At 30.5% G+C, this 22809-nt stretch overlaps 1 protein-coding gene across 3 annotated transcripts in view; it reads left to right on the top strand.

Moving 5' to 3' along the window:
- LOC143068746 (ubiquitin carboxyl-terminal hydrolase 34-like) overlaps positions 1 to 22809 on the top strand; it is an 81403-nt gene that overhangs the window by 13090 nt on the left and 45504 nt on the right. For 2 of the 3 annotated variants that reach the window (XM_076243017.1, XM_076243016.1), the window contains exons 2-27: positions 1278 to 1365; positions 1967 to 2279; positions 3279 to 3329; positions 4537 to 4686; positions 5479 to 5546; positions 5808 to 6000; positions 6427 to 6485; positions 6784 to 6862; positions 7502 to 7594; positions 8468 to 8593; positions 8984 to 9113; positions 9689 to 9759; positions 10167 to 10940; positions 11369 to 11523; positions 11978 to 12204; positions 12572 to 12687; positions 13203 to 13330; positions 14000 to 14089; positions 14822 to 14917; positions 15267 to 15349; positions 15777 to 15931; positions 16368 to 16484; positions 17551 to 17736; positions 18070 to 18273; positions 18593 to 18844; positions 19231 to 19419. In XM_076243017.1, the coding sequence (XP_076099132.1) occupies positions 1278 to 1365; positions 1967 to 2279; positions 3279 to 3329; positions 4537 to 4686; positions 5479 to 5546; positions 5808 to 6000; positions 6427 to 6485; positions 6784 to 6862; positions 7502 to 7594; positions 8468 to 8593; positions 8984 to 9113; positions 9689 to 9759; positions 10167 to 10940; positions 11369 to 11523; positions 11978 to 12204; positions 12572 to 12687; positions 13203 to 13330; positions 14000 to 14089; positions 14822 to 14917; positions 15267 to 15349; positions 15777 to 15931; positions 16368 to 16484; positions 17551 to 17736; positions 18070 to 18273; positions 18593 to 18844; positions 19231 to 19419 (4193 nt within the window). The remainder of the gene's footprint in view (positions 1 to 1277; positions 1366 to 1966; positions 2280 to 3278; positions 3330 to 4536; positions 4687 to 5478; positions 5547 to 5807; positions 6001 to 6426; positions 6486 to 6783; positions 6863 to 7501; positions 7595 to 8467; positions 8594 to 8983; positions 9114 to 9688; positions 9760 to 10166; positions 10941 to 11368; positions 11524 to 11977; positions 12205 to 12571; positions 12688 to 13202; positions 13331 to 13999; positions 14090 to 14821; positions 14918 to 15266; positions 15350 to 15776; positions 15932 to 16367; positions 16485 to 17550; positions 17737 to 18069; positions 18274 to 18592; positions 18845 to 19230; positions 19420 to 22809) is intronic. The other variant, XM_076243018.1, reaches the window with a different exon arrangement.

The raw sequence follows: 22809 nt of genomic DNA, 5'->3' as shown, positions 1-22809 counted from the left end.
GCCTGGCATTGTTCATTTGAACTTGACCTCATTTTCATGGTTCATTAGTCAATATTTAGTTTTCTTGGTTAAGTCTGTTTCTAAGAAACTAAAGTCTGTTTCTAAGAAACTATAAGCAATAGGACAACTATATTTGGTCTATTGAATGATTATAAGGTGTACATGTATTTCTCGTTTGGTTTTTATGACCTTGACCTCATTTTCTTGGATCATGTTAAGTTTATGTGATAGTTGTAGTAAATATTTATATTTAGGACTATCAATATAATAATTCAAAATAAATATCAATGGTAAGAAAAAGACAGGGCTCTAAATTACCGTTTGTCCCATTGTCCGCGACAAGTGAAATGATACAGGTATCGGGCAAGTAAATTCACTATACTACTTGTCCAATGGGACAAGTGAAAAATCAACTTCAGATGTAAAATAGATCAAATTCAAGACTTATACATTCCCTAAAAAATAAATGATTGCTTTATTGATGATACAAACAGAACTTGTTGTTTGACTTTCCAGTTTAATATTTATGTAAACTTACAAATTTAAAAAATCTCACCTTGTTGAAATCCCACCTGCTATTTTTAACAAGTTTAAAGTTAATAAAAAATATGAAAAGGGTTGGCTGTTGAATGGAAGCAGTAAATTGAATGCACATTAATGCCATATGAATATTAACCCTGCTTTAAACTACACTGTCATTCTCAGTTTCTAAGCGAGATTTTCAATTTGGTAGTTTACAAGACATATCACCCGCTCATGCAGAGTGCTTATTAATTTAAAATCAGCAATTTTAAAGTCTGATTTGGGCACAACCTCCTTCACTCATGGTGAATACGCTGCAGCAACCAATGAGGCAGGGATGGATTAAATTCAAGAGATTGTAAAGAAAATTAAAGGGTTTTAATTACTGTAAATTTAGAAATTTTTGCAATGTTTACATTATTGCAAAAAATGTGATAGGGTTTTAATCGCAATAATTTATACTCATATTTTGAAATTTGTTATATGAATTAAACAGGATTTTTCTCTATGTTGCAAAAATTAAAATCGCATTCAGTCTTAAAATGACAAAAATTGCTATAAATACATACAATAAATTCTGAATTTACATTACATCGTCATGTATACTTATTATGTCTTTACATCATTTGTTACATGTCATCCTCCTAAATATGCATGATATATTTACCACAAGATGTTAAGCAGCACTTAATCAGTGGGCTTATAGACTAGATTTAAATATTATTCATATGTGTATTATTTTTCTTTCTTTTCAGATGAAGAAAGAAGTCAAGTCAGTGGATGTCAGCTGAACAAAAATGAAATATTTTCTTTTGTAACTTATGTCCACCTGTGGCCTCAAAAGTTTGTATTTTATATTCTATTATTGAATTTTACGAAAATGTATATTTCTTCTAGAAACAATGACAATTTGTAGATACATGTGTACTTGGGACAAAGAAACAGTGATGTGGGGTATATGTCAGTTAGTCAGCAACCCCAAAAAACATATTTAAAGTAAAAAATTCTAGAATCTTGTTAAAATATTTATTGCATGTTTTCTTGTCAATCTAATTAAAGTTAAATATCTCCCTCGCTCATTTTTTTATGCTTGGTCGCTGTGTGGGAGCCCACGCAGCGACCAAGCATAAAAAAATGAGCGAGTGAGAGATTTAATTTTAATTAGATTGGTTTTCTTGTGAAAATGATAGATTTTAGTTTTTTATTTAGTACTAGTTGCATAAAATATACATCTGAAAAGATGCATTGGGAAACTCATCAGGGTTTGAAATATTGTTACTGCAGTCTTCAGAAATATTCTCTCGGCTGAAGGGCTGGTTTAATTCATCGGGGATCATCCTTTTGAGTTTTTTGCAAAAATTATATAATAAATTGAGGGAAACTGTACCTTGCAAAAATTATGAAGTTTATTGATAGAAGTTAAATATAAAATTGTTCTTTACAGGCAATGTATGTGTTGTTTCAAAACACTGAAAAACTTTGAGAAGTTAAACAACATGGTTCAAGTAATCCTGAGTGTCGCAATTAGAGCCATTCAAACTTTACCTGACAATCATGATAAAGACAAAAAAAAGGAAGACAAAGAAGAAGAACAGAAGGATGAAAAAATGCAAACAGAAGAGGAAGATGACAATGAAGAACCTGAGAAATGGACAACGGAGGAGAAGGAAAAATTACTTACATTTGTAACCAAAGTATTCCTGATGAACTTTCCATCTTACATGGCATATAAGCATATGGTTCATGCGTCTCTGGAGGTAATTCAATATTGATTATAATGCAATGCATCTTATGACATTATTTTTGATTGGATAATGTCTGCTGTCAATTCTATGGCTGATAGTAGGTATCATTGTCAACAACATTGTGCAATTGTTGTGGGAAATTTCAAATTGCTTATTTAAAAGTTACAAGTCAGTGAGGATCCAGAGGGGTGGTTCGAAGGGTTGAAACCCCCCCCCCCCTTTTATTTTGACGATCAATGCATTTGGATCAATGGGGACATATAGTTTAGTCCGCCCTTTATACTGGATTTGGAACCACCCCTTTTAAAAATGTCTGGATCAGCCCCTGCAAGTATTGGGCTAGAATATATATTTAGGACAAACAGTTACATATTTGAAAAGTTAACATCTTTTATTTGGATTTGATGATCCCAAATACTAATTTTACTGAATCTGCTTGCTGTCATCAATACAATGTATTTTTGATGAAGTTGAAGTTCAATCAACTTGAAACTTAGTACACATGTATCCTATGATATGATCTTTCTAATTTTAATGCCAAATTAAAGTTTTCACACCATTTTCACGGTCCACTGAACATAGAAAATGATAGTGCGGATGTGGCATCCGTGTACTGGGGACACATTCTTGTTATGCATGTTTTCAAGTGGCCAGGCTTTTACACCATCTGACAGCCAGTGACAGACTTTAATTATTTTTTTTATATCATTTGACAAGTATATTTGAAGAAATGATTTGTTTTCTTCCTGAAAATCTATCTCTAACTATTCCTTTCTGTCTCCAGATTTCCCTGATTAGTTGTTTGGCTTAAATGATCTTTTTGATACTTAAAAGTAGTGATTTCTGCTTAAATTTTTTTCACTCCTAATATTTTTAAATCATGAAAGAGACCTACTATATTTGCAAGATATCAAATATCAATACTGATTATTTAGAATTTCTAGTCATATAGTACATGCTATTTTCACTTTGTGCATTTTGCTTTATTATTTATTTTAATGGGTATTTCAGGAGTTGTCACAGCAGGAAACCAGTGCGTTGAATAACTACTGTGAGATTTCTGTAAGTAAGACCACCAAGGGCAAGGTCCCAATTACAAATGAATTTAGATTTGTATAGTGTTCACATTTTTTTCTCAATGATTCAAATTACTATTAGAATAGAGAAAAATGATGTGTTTCCATGATGTTTATTTTGCCCTGCCTGCTGATATTATTGTTAGATTAATTTCCTTATCAATAATATCATGCAATTTTAGATTGAAATTACTTATTAAGTCTGAGATATCAACTCTCACAATTCAATACTAAGGACAAGGTGTTATAAGGGCCGTATTTGGCTGGATATTTTACTGAAATTAATGCTTCTAATGACTCACAATAAATGCATTTATGACGTCACAGGAAATGGTCCTACTTGTGTGACACTTGCATGTGTAAAAATACTGATTTTGTGACTTATTTAGCTAATTATACTATCTTTTGACTGTTATATCTCTGCCTATATTTACTTCAATTCAAAGATATTATAGCTTAAACTTTGCAAATACTGAACGATTATCTTTAAATCACTTGTTCCTTTCTCCTTTCTTTTGGAAGCATTCAGAAAATATTTTATGGAGATCTGGAAAGATTCATAAGTACTGTAGATTCGGAAATTATTGCGTGTATTTATTATTGCGGTTTTGTCATTTTAGACTGAAATGCGGTTTTAATTTTTACAATTTTGAGAAAAGTCCTGTTTAACTCATATAAAATATTTCAAAATGCGAGTTTCTCGCATTTTTCGCAATAATAAAAACCATGCAATAATTTCTGAATTTACAGTATTTTTTATTTACTAGAGTAACAGAAAAAAAACCAGAATTGGAAATTTTGAGGTATGTTTCAAGGGAATTAAAGGAGTTCTCTAGAAGGACATTAATCTGTTGAGGACTGGGTCCAGTTATTGGGGTATTGGGAGGGTCAACAGAATATTGCAGTCAATTCAAGTACCGAAAATTAAGAAGAAAAGATATTTGCATAAAAGTTTAATGCTTTGATGCTAATGGGTCTTTTACTTAAGGACTAAAAGAAATACATTGATAGAACTGAAAGATAGAGAAAATCATATGAAAATAACACCCATTCTTTACATTTTTAAGAAGTGTGTATTCATTGATTTATTGTTGTTGGCTTAATATCCAGTGGCAATGTATTTATTGAGGAAAGTTGTTAACAACAAATCTTGAATTCTGTCACTAAATTTATCACCAATAATATTATTACAGGACCCAGAAGTGCCAATATATCTGCTGAGAAACTTGTGCTACTTCATAGACAGCAATGGCATTGCAGGTCTCAAGCAGTGCTTTGACAAGGCAACCCCTGAATCTTTATCCTTTACTGTAGCTCACATACTGATAACATTAATAGCTAATGTAAGTATTAGATTAAAAAACAAACAAAATATTTTATAGATATAGGAAGATGTGGTGTGACTGCCAATGAGACAACTCTCCATCCAAGTCACAATTTATAAAAGTAAACCATTATAGGTCAAAGTATGGTCTTCAACTCAGAGCCTATGCTCACACCGCACAACAAGCTATAAAGGGTTCCAAAATTTACTAGTGTAAAACCATTCAAACGGGAAAACCAACAGGCTTATCTATATAAAAAACAAGAAAAAGAAACACTTATGAACCACATCAATAACGACAACTACTGAACATCAGATTCCTGACTTAGAACAGGTGCAAACAATTGCAGCGGGTTTAAACAAATATTTTGCATGGATATTCTTTATAAATGGTATAATAGTTTTAATACATAGCATGTATGAATAATAGTTAAATGGTTATAAATGGTTGCAAGAAATACAAATGAAAATGCCAATAGGCTAGTTCAGACCTGGAAAAACTGGTACCCACAAAAAGAAAATGATCTTGGAAATACAGTTCAACAGTACTTGTACACCTTGGCTTTATGTTAAATGGAAAACATATGCAAAAAATCCTGAATAATAGTATTCAGAATAAAAGATAAAAGACTTTTGACATATATTTTGTATAAAAGACTTTTGACATATATTTTGTATTTTACATCAAACAAAAATGCAGATCCAGAGTTTCAATTTTAATGTTGTTTCAAATGATGAATTGTGATTTTTTTAAATTTTATTCTCAACTTTAACATATACATTATTTTTCAAATCTTTTTTTTTCTCACAGTTACGAATGTGGATGAATATACAGACAGTCATGCAGTGTATTGTTCCTCTGAGATCAACAATTATAAGGTAAAGCTTCTTGTTACATCTCTTTAAGGTTATGACATATATAGTATATCAAACAGGCTTTTCAAATCATATGGTATACAGGCGTATATAACCATAAACAAAATATACTAATATAAAATAAACATATGAAAATGTCATTGTTATTTGAATAAATTCAATCTCCTATTGTATTATAAAAAAAAACTATAACTATATAAATTTTACATTGCAAGGAAACTAATTGTTGTAAACAACTTGAAAATATTTGTATTTTATTATCAGGTACATGTGTAAGTTGTCAGACCAGGATTTGAGACTAGCTGGTAATCGTAACATGACAGATTTAATGTGGGCAGCAGTGAAGGAACCCTTGGAGACACACTTTACATTTGATAAAGAAGGACTAGACCTAGCATTCAAATACTTCACATGTTCTACATTGACTATACGACTAGCAGGAATAGCACAAATAAATGTAAGATATGTTGGTCTTAGGATATTAGTGACTTTGGACTTGGGAACATGCAAATTTAACACTTTTCAAACCAATTATTAATTGTTTTTTATTCAAAATCAAGGATTGATACTCCTTACATATGAAACCATATATACTGAAATTTTTTGAAATGTTTGCGATATTTTTATTTTTGTATTGCATTAACTAAAAACCCAATTTAAATGGTTGCATGAACCAGTACAAATTTTTAAGAGCCTTATTGTTTAAACAGACAAACTTTATGGTACATGATTCTGTTGCATGTGCTCTTTTTTGGGTGTCAAAACTACAAGAAAATCAACTAAAACCTATATAATAAAAACATTATGAAGCGACGATTCTTAAATGTCATTACTACTTTCATTAGAATCTCATGATTTCTAAAATTATCTTGTTTTATTTTAGAGTCAAATAAACCTGTATAATGAGAGCTGTAATAATGAGACACTGCTGGATGCTGAAAGGTGAGGATAAATAAAATATAATGGATAAATATTCAAGCTGCAATGAAGTCTACTTAAAACCTACCAATCTTAAAGTGTCTGTGTTTATAAAGTTTGATTGGACAAGATTTATTATTTTCATTTTGCTTAAAATGTAATTTAATGTAAAGAAATCTTTTTTAAAAAGACTTTTTTCTTAATTCCACATTTATTGTTAAAAGTGTTGATTGATAATTGCAGTGTATTTTAGTATGTTGTTTCTTGTTTTCTTAGCTCATCTTTCTCTAAGTATTTAAAATCATAATGGTTATTTTTTCAGAGTTGGCCACCAGTTAGCACAGTGGTTGATAGACAACAAAATAATAGAACATATATTTGGACCAAATTTACATGTAGAGGTAAGGACATGAAGTGGTACCTCGTAATCCATCTTAATCCTTTTGAAATTAAAGGGACACTTTTCAATTGGAGTTAAAATATAAAATACATATTTTATAATAAAAGCTAAATTGTTTATGCTGAAATTAATCCATCTATTAACTTTCAGAAGATTTATAAGTTATAGATATAAAAAAGAAGATGTGGTATGATTGCCCATGAGACAACTCTCCACAAGAGACCAAATGACACAAAAAATTAACAACTATAGGTCACCGTACAGCCTTTAAAAATGAGCAAAGCCCATATAGAGCTTTTCTGAGTATGAATTTAATAGATGTGGTTTTTCATCAAATTTAATAGAAGACTATTTATTGTCAGAAGAAGTAGTTATGGAAGAGTATCAGTTTTCCCAGAAATCATGGCGAATCAAAACCACAAATTTTATAGCAAACTAATTCCTAATTTCCAATGCAATTATCTCTTTTGATCTGAAAAAAAAAAACCCAAATCAATACCACTTCCACAAATATTCAAATTTGGAATCCACAGTCGAAAGTTCTCTCAGTGAAATTTACTAACTTTTAAAAATTCTTTTATAATAATTTATTCCTTGACACATACATGTGAATACTGTATCTGGTGGTTTTCTTCTGTAGCTGATCAAGCAAAGTCAGATGATTTTAAATTTACTAGCCATGGAAAATAAGATTACCAATGAACATATTGATTGTATCTGGGCTGCAAGTCAGGTAAGTTGATTACTCATTGAATAGATTTGTTGTGTAAGAAAAGAGTAATATACTCTCATATTTTAAGCTAAGAGTCAAGAAAAAAGTTTTTATGCCCCATTTATGGGCATTATGTTTTCTGGTCTTTGCGTCCTTCTGTTGTTCATCTGTTTGTTCGTCTGTCCCGCTTCAGGTTAAAGTTTTTGGTTGAGGTAGTTTTTGATGAAGTTGAAGTTCAATCAATTTGATACTTAGTACACATTTTATTTCCTGGTCTGTGCATCTGTCTGTTATTTCGTTCGTTCATCCGTTTGTCCGCCTGTCCCGCTTCAGGTTAAAGTTTTCAGATTAAAGTTTTTGGTCGAGGTAGTTTTTGATGAAGTTGAAGTTCAATCAACTTGAAACTTAGTACACATGATCCCTATGATATGATCTTTCTAATTTTAATGCCAAATTAGAGTTTTTATCCCATTTTCACGGTCCACTGAACATAGAAAATGATACTGCGGATGGGGCATCCATGTACTGGGGACACATTCTTGTTTTTGTACATGTAAATCAACTTCAAATGTATGTAGTCTCTCTCAATGGTTAAAAGGGTCTGGTAAGGAATACAAATGTATCAATAGATGGGTTATATAGAAATTACATACAAACTAACAGGCAATATTAAATTAAGATGCAATATGATTGCCAATAGGACAACTGTCCAGCAGAGACCAAATGACATAGATGACATTATTTTCTTTCATATTCTTATTAGATTTTATTTCTTGCTTGTAATTCTTATCATAGGCTTTCTTGCATGGCAATTGTTTTTCAAACTTATTGGAAATGCTGTATGTACAGTTATGTTATCCAGTGAACCAAAATTTACCCTTTTCTACCTTACAGTTGAAGCATTGCAGTAAACAGGTATATGACATCCTGATTCCATTGATTAAAAATCTAGAATTGCAGCCAGTGCAACATCTCCTAAAACTGGTTTCTTCATTAGACCAAACATCTCATACAGAATCTGTAAGTACCTACACACATATACAATTATACATATGTGTGTGTAATAACACCATATAATTTAAGAATGACTACATGTAATAACAAGATGAGCATAATATTGTTTGGGTTAAACATATGTTCATGTACACTACAACCAATAGCAAATTCCCTCAAAATAGCAAAATTCAATCAGGAGTTCTTAAGCATAGTTCAAAATAGAAGTCATTTCTTTGTCTGTTCATGGTTTCAGGTTTGAATATACAATTATTTTTATGTCAAAATTACCCTTTTTTGTATCTGATAAATCATTTTAAATTCAAACATTGCATCTTTGGCAGGAATAATAAAACATTGAACCTAAGTAGTTTAAAAGTGACTAAAACATATTTTTATTTTTATCCTTCTTTCCAGACTTTATATGTAGCATCAGCTCTTATTAAGTGTGTATGGAGTACGTGTGCTGGGAATCATTGTGGAACAACATTACAGCCGACACATACTCAGTACCCAGCCATGCAAACTGAGGAGGATGGAAATACAAGTAAACTTTATTTTTATTATTAAAGAAATAATTCAAATGAGTTTTGTTTCATCTTTTCATGGATAATTTTTATCAGGACAGTGGCAGCTACTTTATTATATTGAAATATTTACAAAAATAATTCATTTATGAATTGTTTGAACAGGAAATCAATTTTTGATAGAATGAAAGATTGCTGCTTTAGAAAATATTAGATTTGTATAAATATACAATATTAGGTCAATGAAAGAAAAATATATTTATTTTGGTATGAGGCTGAGAAACTGGGGAATGACGAGGTTCTACCCAGTACAAAAAAGTTTATATTTTTATGACATTGACCTAATATTGTTTTTACACTGGAACTTAAACTAATACATTGATAGCTTTTAAAATCGTGATATAAATGTCAAACTTATTTTCATCCCTTAATGAACCCGCGATTGTGGAGAAAGTGTTCCATGATGAAATTGACATTATACAAAATATAGCTATGTTACTATATTTAGGAAATAAACACAACTAGTTGCAGTATAGATTGAATTTAAAAGAAAAGAAAAGAAAACTTAATGTTGGTTCACTTAATTATTTTTCAGGTAAAGAGACAAAACATGAAGCAAGCAGTGAAGAAAGTATACAAGTATCAGATGAAGGAGAGAAAGAAAAGGTAACAGATCCACACACGTTACAAAATAATGCAACAGGATATATTTCACATTTTATATTTTGAAACTATTATTGGTATTTAGCATTTCCAGGAATTGCAAGAAGTTATTCTACTTTTCAATCTTTTTTTAGAACTTAACAAGTTTTAACCCCTTTGAATAAATTGATAATTTTATTCATTTGTAATGCACAACAAGCTGGTATGCATAATGTTAAAATTTAGAAAGCTAAAGTGGTGTATATTTTGGGGATGTTTGCAAATTACTTGTAATGATGGATTTGCAATCCCTCAATACAAATTGATTATTATGGCAAAATAATCTAAAAATTATTATTATTACTTATTTTTTTAAAGTTTTATCTTTTTTAAGATTTTGTCTTTTAGAGATATCTAATTTTAAATTTCAGTTACTAAAAATGGCACAGCAGAGACACAGAAGAAGAAACAGACATCGTAACCTAGGCAACCGTAATAGAATACCTAAACATGTCTGCTGTTCTGGTGCTGAATCAGAAGAGGAATGTGAAGGTCATAGTGAGGAGAGTGAAGAGGACCATGAATGTCTACATCATTCAAGACAAGTTCCTCACGGACATAGTGAGGGTAGCGAGAGTGAGGTGGAGGCGAGTGAATCCAGCGAGGAAGAAGTTGAAGATGAGACTGAGGTGATATCTGGACAGTGTCATCAACATAGACTACTCATTGCTCAACAGCGAGCAATATTACGGAGGCACTATCAAGAGGGTCATACAGTTGATACGTCAGAGGAGGAGGAAGAGGAAGAAGAATCGGAATATATTGATTCAGAGGATGAGGAACTGTTGAAAGAGGCAAGGCTTGTCCATACCAGACACCCATGTCATCACACGAGTGAAGAAAGTTCAGATTTTGATGAAGAGGCATTACAGGCAGGTAAAATGACATATCAAATGGCAGAACATTTATTACGTAAACATCATCATCAGCAACAGAAGCAAATGTTAGAGGCAGCCCATAGACAGGCTCTTAAGAAAAATGAGACCACAAAAACACCCAAATCACCAGAAAAGAAAGTCCATTCAAAGCTTAAGACTGTAGAGGAAAGCAGTGATGATAAGGAGAAAGAGAAGAAATCAGATGAAGTTGAAAAAGCTGAAAAAGCAGAGAAAGAAGATGAAAAAGAAGAAAAAATGGATGATCAGGTATGTTGTTTATTAAGGTTGAATAAAATGTTTTCTGAAACTTTAAAGATTGCAAGGCAAATTTATTCAATGGTTTATTCAAATTATAATTTTAGAAAAATAAAGTTGTTTACTTTTAATGCTTTAAATGACAGATCTAGCTGGCATTTGCATCACAAAAAAAGTATTCTTGAACACATGTTAATTTACTCTGCAAAATTGTTGAAACTATGTCTTTTCTTACCTCCTGGGTGAACATGAACATCAAATTTATTAATTGATTGAGAAGCATACAGCTAGAAGCATGAACTGACTAAAATATCACAAAAAAACTTGTGGACTATTTGATTACAAGAGCTAACAGTCAGCCTAAGAGTAGTTTTATATCAGAAATCGATAAGACATGTAAGAATTGAATGTATATTAAAGTAAGATTAATTAATTTAAAGGTGATTGAAGATCCACCTAATGACCAACCGACAACATCAGAAGAGCAAACAGAATTGAATCCTGCTGTAGAAACAGAAATCTATGATGTCTCAGAATTTGTAGAGCAGATCCATGCACAGTGTACTAAGAAAAAGAGACACCATGCTCAACCTGGGTTTGTTCTTTAAAATTACAAAACAATAATCATTCACATAGGTTGATTATCAAGTGTAGCCTTGTGTTGATTATAAAAGATTAATATAAAAAAAAAAAATTTGAATATCATATTACTAGTGAAAGTTACCAACAACTGTTAATTTTAAAATCATTGTGGTCACACACAGTTCTGGTAACAGACTTCAAGTATGGTTTGTTTAAAAAAAAAAATGTGTTTTCCTCTACATTGTCCAGTAAAATTAAAAATATTCTCAATAATTAACATTTTTATCAATGTTACGATCACTGAAATACAATAATATGATTTTATTAAGACTAAAAATAGTTTTTAATTGGTCACTAAGTTAGGGACAAGATAAAGATAGGTTCAAATCATTCATTTAGAATTGATCCCATTTATTCTTTACGTATGACACTGACATCATATTGACATTGTAATTTTTATTTTCTAGTGATACTGTCAAGGAAGGAACAACTAGCGGAGAGGAAGTTGAGGGCAGTTGTCATAGCTCTAGGATCAGTAATAAGTCAGAGAAAAACATGGCTGATTTTGAAGGAGAGGATTTCATCAGTGATGAAGAACTCGCTCAAATTAATGCTCAAAGACAGTTTAATCCACATCAAATGCAGCAGCATTTATCAAATCTGGCCTCCATGTACCATACCCATCTACCACATGGTAAGTTAAAGTTAACCTGGGGTGCTTATGGTGTGAAAGATAAAAGATATATTTTTGGATAAAAATAATACTTGAAACATTACAAATTCCTATGAGAATTTACATTTGGCATTTGTGAGTTATATAGCAATGCATTGATTTGTAATGTGTAATTGAAAAACCTCTTTTCATTTATTCATGTAACCCTTACCAAATTATTTTAGTCATTAATCAATAAAAAGGTGGTGTTACTATAAGAATAATCAAAAGATAAGATTTCTTGACAGGAATGATGTATAAATGTAGTATGTATGTAAATTGGGGAAACAGATATTCACCAGTTAATTTTTTCATGCAGTAAGTACCTTACCATATGTTTCTTTTACAGGTCCAGTACATGCTAGACCACAGCCTAAGGAGGCTCCTTATACAGAGTTTAACTTTGATACTGTCTGCCAGAGAGGCAATACATTATTATGGGATTTAGTGCAAGAAGAAACAGCTGTAAGTCTCAATATTAATCAAAAGTGTTTTGAGTGTATTACAAATGCAACTACAACACAACAACATAGTTTTAACAAGATATACATCTAAAAGTCATCACACAGCTTTCAACATCCCATATAATAAACTCTACAATATTCTAAGTCATAAATGGTTTATTTTGGCAAACCTGTTAGTTAATTGAAATTCACCAAGATCTGAAAAAGGTATGGATATCAAAATGCCCAGTTTATCAGATTTCTTCATGTGACCTTAGATTTACCATATTTTGTTCTGTATATTGAAACAATGAATAACTGTTGATGGGTTCAAATTTGCTTTTATTGAAATGTCTAAGACCATTCAAATCTTAGATAAGAAAGGCAAAGGTCCTGTATATAACAGAATGTAAAATTTGGTAGGTCTGAATTTTGTAATTCATAAATGAAAACTCCCTTTTCTGAAAAGACAGGTCCAAGACTTCTAACCCATATTAACTTGAACCCTTGTTGTAATATCTTTGAATTTTTCCACAGCCATCACTACCTGAAGGACTTGCCAGTGAAGCAGAGAAAGCTTTATGTACACTTGTATGTTACTCCACTGACAGGAGAATCAAGATGAAATTCATAGAAGCATGTGTGGAGAACCTTGCTCACCACAAGTAAGTAATGTTCATTGATTCAAGAACATTTATTAAAAAAAGGCATTTCTAGAACTTCTCCAATCAAATTTAAAGCAAGAATCAAGTTTTATAAATTCATGCCTTGCACCTTGCTCAAAACAGTGAAGTTGTACCAACTACATGTAAATAAGTTTACAACCTGAATGTTTTATGTAAGTAGTTATGATGGTTTAAAATTGATAGAAGTTTCATTAACTTATGCAAAATATTCCGTTCAAGCAAATGTACCATCAATTTATGCAATATCTTTACACTATTATTAATATTACCATTTACATATTTATCTGAGGTTATAAAGCATCATATTTGATTATGCTATTGTGTACCTTACACCTTACCAGTTTTCTTTGCAGTATATATCAGGTGGTCAGAACCCCAAAACACAATAATACAAAAAGATGCATCCAAAAATATTCTATAGTTTTCAAAAATATGACAGGTATAGCTCTTATGAGCCGCGGATTGAGTCAAGAAATTTCAGGAAAGTACCGTTGATTACCCATCAATGCCAAAAACAGAAACAAAAAATAACGCTAAAATTAAAACAAACATCTTTTTGCCAGTGTTCATGTGTTTGCATAGACAAATCTATATTTCAACTTAATTAATATCAATTTATATACATGTATACATATGTTTCATTTTCAGGTCCGTAGTTGTATCATTAAGACTACTGCCCAAGATACTAAGTTCCTTTCAGCAGTACAGGAATGGAATAGATACACACCATGTTACAATGTAAGCTTATTTAACATGTAAAATGTTGGGTTATTTTATCTCATGAGAATGTTTTATTGCTGAAACAAAAGATTTGTTATTCCACATTGAGATGAATAGTGCAATAATCCTTATTTTCAATTAAATTGAAAATTATTAAAATTTTGGATCAGAGCTATCAGAGGGGATAATATGGTTTAGGTCACAGTTTTTATGTAAATAAGTTAAATATACCTGCCTAATACATTTACATTTCAGAATACGTTATGTATATGGTTTAGGTCACAGTTTTTATGTAAATAAGTTAAATATACCTGCCAAATACATTTACATTTCAGAATATGTTATGTATATGGTTTAGGTCACAGTTTTTATGTAAATAAGTTAAATATACCTGCCTAATACATTTACATTTCAGAATACGTTATGTATATGGTTTAGGTCACAGTTTTTATGTAAATAAGTTAAATATACCTGCCTAATACATTTACATTTCAGAATACGTTATGTATATGGTTTAGGTCACAGTTTTTATGTAAATAAGTTAAATATACCTGCCAAATACATTTACATTTCAGAATACGTTATGTATATGGTTTAGGTCACAGTTTTTATGTAAATAAGTTAAATATACCTGCCTAATACATTTACATTTCAGAATACGTTATGTATATGGTTTAGGTCACAGTTTTTCTCATAATAAGAAAAAAAGGAGTGTTTATATGAATGTAACAATTCTGTGTTGTTTTGCAGGTGGGCCGAGAAAGATTTGAACATGATGAGCCATTTCTTTATAGATTTAGTCCACTACACAGAAATAAAAGAAAGATCAAAGCCAGCTGATTCATTGTAAGTTTTACTCATGTAAAGGAAAATTTATTGAGGAAAACCTATAGTTAAAAGTTTAAGTATTATAATGCGATATAAAGAGACAGTATTTGGGTGGATTTGTTTAGACAACACGTCAATAAGGTATAAGGAAATGATTAATAAATCAATCATAGCATATTTACTTCTTAATCTTACCATTTATTTGATGTTTCTGATGTCAGATGAACTTACATATGAGAAAGTAATCTAATAGTACCATAGAATACTAGTTGCATTTTGATAAATTAATTGTGATTTCACATAACTTACATTGAAAATTTCTGAATTTCAGGCAATTTTAGGGTAATATATGGTCTTTATTTTGTAGGTATAGTCATAAAGAACAGATACAAGTACGACTGTCATTCTTAACATGTGTATTCTCAGCTATGGGTTCACCAGATGGATTTAGTATGTATTATTCATTTGCTATTTCTTTTGGCCTTATGTTCTTTATTTTAAGCATTTTTAATGATATATATATGTCTTTTAGTAGCAGAATAAATATATGGGAATTTGACTTAGCATAATAAGAAAATTGAGCTTCAATCTTTTATTCAACTAGCAAAGCAAGCTTCTTTTCAAAGAAATGTAAATGATCATATGATAAAAACTTTGTCTAATTCCAATTTAAATGGGACGCAAGGTTAAACATGCCATGGATTATTTATTATCATTGTGATGTGCTGTTTCTTGATAATTTTAGTTACTTTGATAGTTTATGACTGTGTCATATCAATGTTTTACAGATTTTAGAATATCATTATTCTATTTCGACTATATTTATGTAAAAAAACAAAAAATCTGTAAAGATGATATGTTATTTTCACCTGTACAGGATTGAACTTGGAGCAGGTAGATACTCTATGGAGATGTGTAGCATTAGATCCAGAGTGTTCAGATGAATGTTTAAGTTGGTTTCTAAATCAGGCTAAAAGTAAAGATCATCATGCTATGGGACTGGAGACATTTAAACACATATTCCTAGAAAAGGTTAGTTAATGTAAAACTGTGAAAGAATTTTGATTCATGAATGACAAATATTATTGATTGCTGAGAAATTGTTAGTGGATTGAGGCTTGTCATCAATAAAAAAAATAGTATTTTGTTTGGCTATTGTTAACAATAGAATTATGCTCTGTGAATAAGAAAATTTTACAGCATATAAAATCTCAAAATTAAATTAATGTTTGAACTTAACATTGAGTCATTGAAACTGTTATGATTTCCAAATTTATTTTTTGAACAGTTAAATAAAATTACATTACAACACTATAGAGGTGTCAGACAGTAATAACATTGATGTAGGAGGGAAGAATCATTAAAATAATTTTGTTGTTATATTCTTGTGACTTGTTCTGATAAAAAATAATATCTTAATTCCTATCTCAAGAAAATTGAACTCGTACTAATTTTCTTAACATTACAGATGCACCAGTTAGAACCAGAGAATATGAGTGTAACAGGACTGAATTTGTTTCAACAGTTGTCACATCTAACTAGGATTGCTAATGCATCATTTGATACAACTTTGTCAGAGGATGAGGTAGGGAAGACAGTAAATCTGAAAATTATTAAAATAATTTTGTAATTTCACAGGTGCAATTTTATTGATGCAATTAAAAATCTGAACAAAACAAATTTCTGTGATATCTGTAAACTAGATAAAATTAAGTCTGAATTTAAATATCTTTTTAGTGCTCTTAGAGGATTACATCCAAGCAAGCTGGGTTAAGAAAAGTTGATTTGAGAAAAAGTCAGTCTGCAAAACTTAAGTTTTATTGTAAACCCAATTGTACCATTCCATAGATTCACCTGATAGTTACCTGCCCATTTAAACTTTTGGCAGTTCTATTGTCCCATTGAACAAATACAACAGGTATTGTTCTCTGTTTAGCTTATTTAATGGACCTTTAAATTTCTTCTAAGAGAAATCTATCACTCATTGATTAATTTACCTGAGTAAAAAACGTATCTGCTTAATTGAAGGAAATAACATGTTTACTATTAGTAAAAAACTGCATATGAGTTTGAATGTATTATATTTTCAATCTGTTGAATGTAAACACTGATTCAAACATTAATAAAAGTTGATTTCTGAAAAAAAATCAACATTATTCCTATTTCAAATTTTTTTTGGACAAAAAACCCTAAAAATGTGAAAGCCTTCTTAAAAGTAATCTATAACTAAACAAAAACTAAAAGATGCAAATTTTCATAGGAACAATACTTTTTTTTTTAAAAACAAACTTTTTATGATTAAATTATTATTTATTTTGAAAAGATTGAAAAAAATATAAATGTTTAATAAACACAAAATCACATGCAGGTTTTTTTTTATGTTAAACATGTAATTTCTATCAGTTTAGCAGATACATTTTTTACTCTGATAGATTAATCAATGAGTGATAGATTTCTCTTAGAAGAAATTTAAAGGTCCTAGTGAATAAACTACAGAGAGCAATAGCTGTTGTATTTGTGAAATGGGACAATAGAACTGCCAAAAGTTTGAATGGACAGGTAACTATCAGGTGAATCTATGGAAAGGTACAATTGGGTTCAGTAAATTTTACAAAAAATGTTTTAAATATGCTTTAACATATAAATTGTAGGTGTGTGGTATTGACCAGCTGTGGTCCATAGCATTACGTGCCAATAATACAGATGTCAGTATTACTGCTATACAGATATTAAATTGTTACTATATCAATTATGGTAACGGTCATCTGGAGAAAGAAGAGGAGTTTATCAAAAGATGCATGGAAAGTTTAGTTCAGACACTTACAGATATAGAAAAGGTAGGAAATAATCAAATAATCTATAGTACTTGAAATTATATAATTTCAATAAAGAAGAAACAAAAATAGTTTTCAGGAACTTTAGATAATATGTAGAGAAAATAATACATGAAGGATTGAAAAATGGGCAGCAAATCCTCTGAAAAGGATAAAGAAAATAATGAGAGATGCATGGAATTCTATGTAATATATGAATTCCGAATTATTTCATGCTAGTGTGTTGCATATATCCATTTACAAGAACATCCAAGATAAGATGCAGTTGAAATAAAGTTGGTAAATATAACAAATATCAGTTACTAAATGTACATATTCTATCCTATATTTTTTCAGAGTCCAGAGACAAATTTACTAGTGATTCAAAGAGGATTAGTTTTACTGAAGAACCATTTGGAAGCTTTTAGGAAACGTTATGCTTACCATTTACGTAACTGGCAAATAGATTGCAGAGGAATACAGAGTCATCAGAGAAATATCCAGGAGAAAACATCAGCTAATATACGTGTTGTATTACAACCAGCTGGAATGGCAGAAAAGGTAAGATTGTTTAAATAAGATTGAATATGAATATTGGCTAAAAAGATAACTTTTAAGGTTTGTGACATCAATTTCTTTATGAACTGTAGACATCTTCCTTTTTGCAGTTTTAGATTTGTAAATAATTTCAGTTACTACATATGAAATTTGGATTTTTAATGATTTATTTTTGAAAAGTTATAGAACTCATTGAGACTTTATGATATATTTGCTACTGAATATATGGTTAACTTCAATCAATTTTTCATGAATGTACATTTCTACAATTTTTTTTATTATTTATGGTGTATTTTTTTCATAAATTATGTTTTTTTTTAAGACTCCCCTTGAGTTGTCATTAACAGACCTTGTAGCAGAATTAAGAGCAGAAGTGGCCAGGTGGTGGGAGGGGCTACATAAACAGCAGATGCAGAGACACCAAGCTGAGGGCGGAAAAGGAAGTTCATTGTTATCGCCAATCTTAGGAGCCATGTTAGGAGATGGTCCAATACGTATGATTACATTAGGACAAGAGCTGACAGTAGATATGGATGAGAAAACTCTAGGAGAAATGCAATTTAAAGATATGCAGGTAATTTCATTCTAGGTTTTATTATAGCAGTTTAAAATCTTGAAACAAAAGATTTTTAAAATTTTTTTTTATATATGCTGTTGAGCTAATCTTATGACTGGGGTATGGGTTCAAACTGCGATGTGGTTTTAAAAATAAATGTCATGGAATAATATATAATTGGAAAATTAAATGTACATGCAAATTTGAAAAATGAAATTGATAATGTATAGATAGATGGCAATGAAAATAAATAATACATAATGCAAGGGAACAATCTGTAAGTAAATTTATCAAATTCATAATACAGCAACAATAAACAATAATAAAGATACTGTATACACCACACAGATGTAAACTGGCATATGATGAAATCATACTTTGACTTTACTCTTTTGTATTTAAAGCTTGTATTTGTATCAGTTGGAGCAAGCAGACCTCCCAGAAAGATGGATGGTAGTTTACCTTCATCATGCCTGCCATCACCTGTATCAGAGAAACTACCTGTAACCTTACTGATTAGAGAACCTCACTTCCAACAACTGTTTATGTTATTAGAAGAACTAAGCAAACTGGACTTCAACTTCTCTAAAATGGTAACTACATGTGTAGAAATGTTAATCTGTGATCATTGCTTTTGATTAAATCACCTGTTTTTAATCATATATGGTTAGAGAAGGCGTATGGTATATTAGTTCCTGATAAAATCTATAACTGTACTACATTAAAGGGAAACTTCGCAAAAAAATCAAAAATTGATATTATGTTCATTCTGTATAAAAATGCTCAAATTCATAGATATTAAAGTTTTATTCCGCTAGATAAGCGATCACCATCGATTTTAAATTTAGAGTATCAATTCTCTGCGATCCGCCATTTTGTCTTCTTTCCCGATTAATAAAAACGATATGTCTATAAACCACAAAGAAACAAAACTACAGTAACCGATGTAGTCGTAATTGCGTGTCGATATCTTGTCAATCGTACGGTTGTTTTATCCGACTAACTAACTTGATACGAAAAATATTCTTACTTTTTTTAAATTACCATGGTCTGTTGTTTTTAAACTGTTGATATTGGAATTAGGTGAAAAGTCAAAGTTGAAATCATAAATAAGTGTTCCGTGAAAATTGTTTTCGAAAATCTAATTTGTTCATAATTCTTTAAAGTAATAAACAAATATATTTTGATCTTCCCTCATCTGATCACCAGCATGGCTAAAGGTATTTCTTCCAAAGGTATTGTGAGGGGTGTGAGGTGACACGTCCAGGTATTCAAGCGATTTCCTGTCGGGCTTGCAAGTTCATGCATCGTTTCACTTCTGCAGGTATTGATCAGTGTACACAGCTGATAACTTATAACTTATAACTTTCCATTTTGAACTATCAGATCAAGGACGTATAACTAACATCTAATATACGTCCTTGATCAGATGAATAATATACAACTCTGTCTTACTTGTCATTACTAAACTCATACGCTTGTTTATAAATAACATTTCTGGTTTAAAGAATATAATTCATAAACATATAAATAATACCCAAAAAATAAGATTTGATGAAATTAAAATCTATTTAAATATTTTTTCCAAGGGTGAATTTGGGAAAATGTAATATATAGTCATTGTCAATAGTGAAGGACAGATTGGAACAGACCAGAAATATTGATTTAAAAAAATGTACGCACTTGCCGACGATTCGTTTATACGACTGGATAGAAAGTTACGAAACTATAGCGCAATTTAAAATATATACATCTATACATTGAACATAAGAAAAAAACATATATTTTGAATAAATAGGGGTAAAAGTGATGTCGATAGACTATTGTATACCAGAAGAAGAAGAGAACCAATTTGATTTAAACACAGGTCGATGTATAACTTTTGCTTTGGTTCATTGAAGCTGTGGACCTAGTAAAATCACAGATTTATATTTCAATAAGATTGTTCTCGAACAAAGGAAGTAATTCGTCATCACAATTGTTATATATGCCACTGGACGAACACTAATTATCCCCAGGGAATGTGAATATTTTGCTGGGAAACTTTTGAGTATCAAAGTTTCAAATTAATTTCGGGATTTATTTTCTTTCTTGGTATTCAATAACAGAAAAAAGAATAAATTACTTGTTCGCTAAATAGGGGTATTCTTGTCAGATAAAAGACTTTTAGTTATATTTTAAAAATAGGGAAATATGACATTAAATTGGTTCTGTCTTTTTTTTTAAACATCGTTAAAAAGATGTGTGTCTAAGGTGAACGCCACAAGAACCCTGTAATACTAGTACGAGAGTATAGCATGTAAACATTCCTTCTCAATAATATGGTTGTATTGGAAATCTTTTCATACAGATTGACAACTCATTGTCCGATATGCATGTAATATTTGCCACATGACGCCCATAGTTCTTTCTACCATCATCATCTTATTCTGTGATATTGCTGTAAACATCGATGGTTCACACCCAAACAAAATGGGAGTAATGGACCTTCAGAGCTTCTCCGTGTTATACACTTGTGAAATATATAGACGAAATTTCTGTATTGAAATGAATCTACATCTCACAAACAGGATTTTCAAATAACGATTGTGAGTAATCACCTTACAAACCAATATAAACGTATGGCAAGATATAACCATGAAGGAATTTAGTTTTTGTCAGACGCAAGAACTCATCACTTTATATATCATAAACGTATACGTATATATATGCATACAGTTTCAAATACTAAGAACAAGCGGTCGATGTCGATAGTCTGTTTTCTAACTGTTCAGAGTTAGACATGTCACTTGTTCATTCTTGGAAGCCTTCATATTCCCCGTCTAACGATGGGAACTCTTTCTGATTGTGTTGACTATATGGTAATTCTGTCGTTTATCTGTACAAGCGGTTGCATTTCCTCTCCTTTCCCAACAAACAAACGAACGAAACGCCACTAGTCTGATTTCTCTGGAACTCATCCTCAATGGCTCTTATACGTCAGGAAACTTACATGTATACTAATAATGATTGTTTCAAGAACAACGATGTATGGACGAACTATTATAAATTCGTCAATATCAGTTATGCATGACTAAAATATAACTTTTATTACAACTACTGTATTACTTATTTGGATTAATGACGGCTATCATGTTCAACATTGCACAAATATTATCATAGAATTTAAAAAAAAATCCTCAAAAGAAATAATGCCTTAGCTTAGATAATTGATATTCTTTTCACAAAAAGTTCGTGTAAATGATTGTCAAATGAATTTAATTATGTAAGAATAAAATGTTAAAAAGAAACTAAAAAAAATATCATGCATGTTGTATGTTGTATTTTTTTGTCAATTAAAAACTTTAAAATTGCAATAGTTTTATTAGCATTTAAGCACAGCCAGATTTGAATACAAGTTAAGAAATTCCGGTAAAGTCAATGATATCAAACAGATGTACAATGGTATATCAAATTGGGTAATATTGCATTTAGTTTTTATAAAAGATTAAAACTACTATTTTTTGCTTCATATTTGAATCTTTACGCCAATTGCCGCTAAGAAAGTAATCAAAAATTGTTTCCTTTTATTTTTATACACTTTCGGAATTACGAATCTGAATTTTATTTTCAATTAATTTACACAATTTAATTATTGTATCTTTATTCTCATCGTGTATTAAATCTTAGTGTATTAACATCGTGACAGCATACTCTTTCTAATCCTTTCTGTTTATCCTTTCCAAATAACAACATTTATACCTGTGTACGCTTGAACTCACACCTGCGGCTAAATAGCTACAAGGTAAACGAATTGACCTCAAGCCGAGAAATATACAGTGACCTTTACAAAATAATATACACACTCTGCTCACACATTAGTTGCATTGAAATGATTATCAAAACAATAACGGTAAATAGAACTGAATTATTTTCAGTTCAATATCAGTAAAAATGTTCAATAAATATTTTATGAAAAAAATCTCAACAATAATAATTAAATT

This window comes from Mytilus galloprovincialis, chromosome 3 (assembly GCF_965363235.1).
Source record: "Mytilus galloprovincialis chromosome 3, xbMytGall1.hap1.1, whole genome shotgun sequence".
Lineage (NCBI taxonomy): Eukaryota > Metazoa > Mollusca > Bivalvia > Mytilida > Mytilidae > Mytilus > Mytilus galloprovincialis.
The sequence above is the reverse complement of the archived record's forward strand: the minus strand, read 5'-3'. Positions and strand labels throughout refer to the sequence as shown.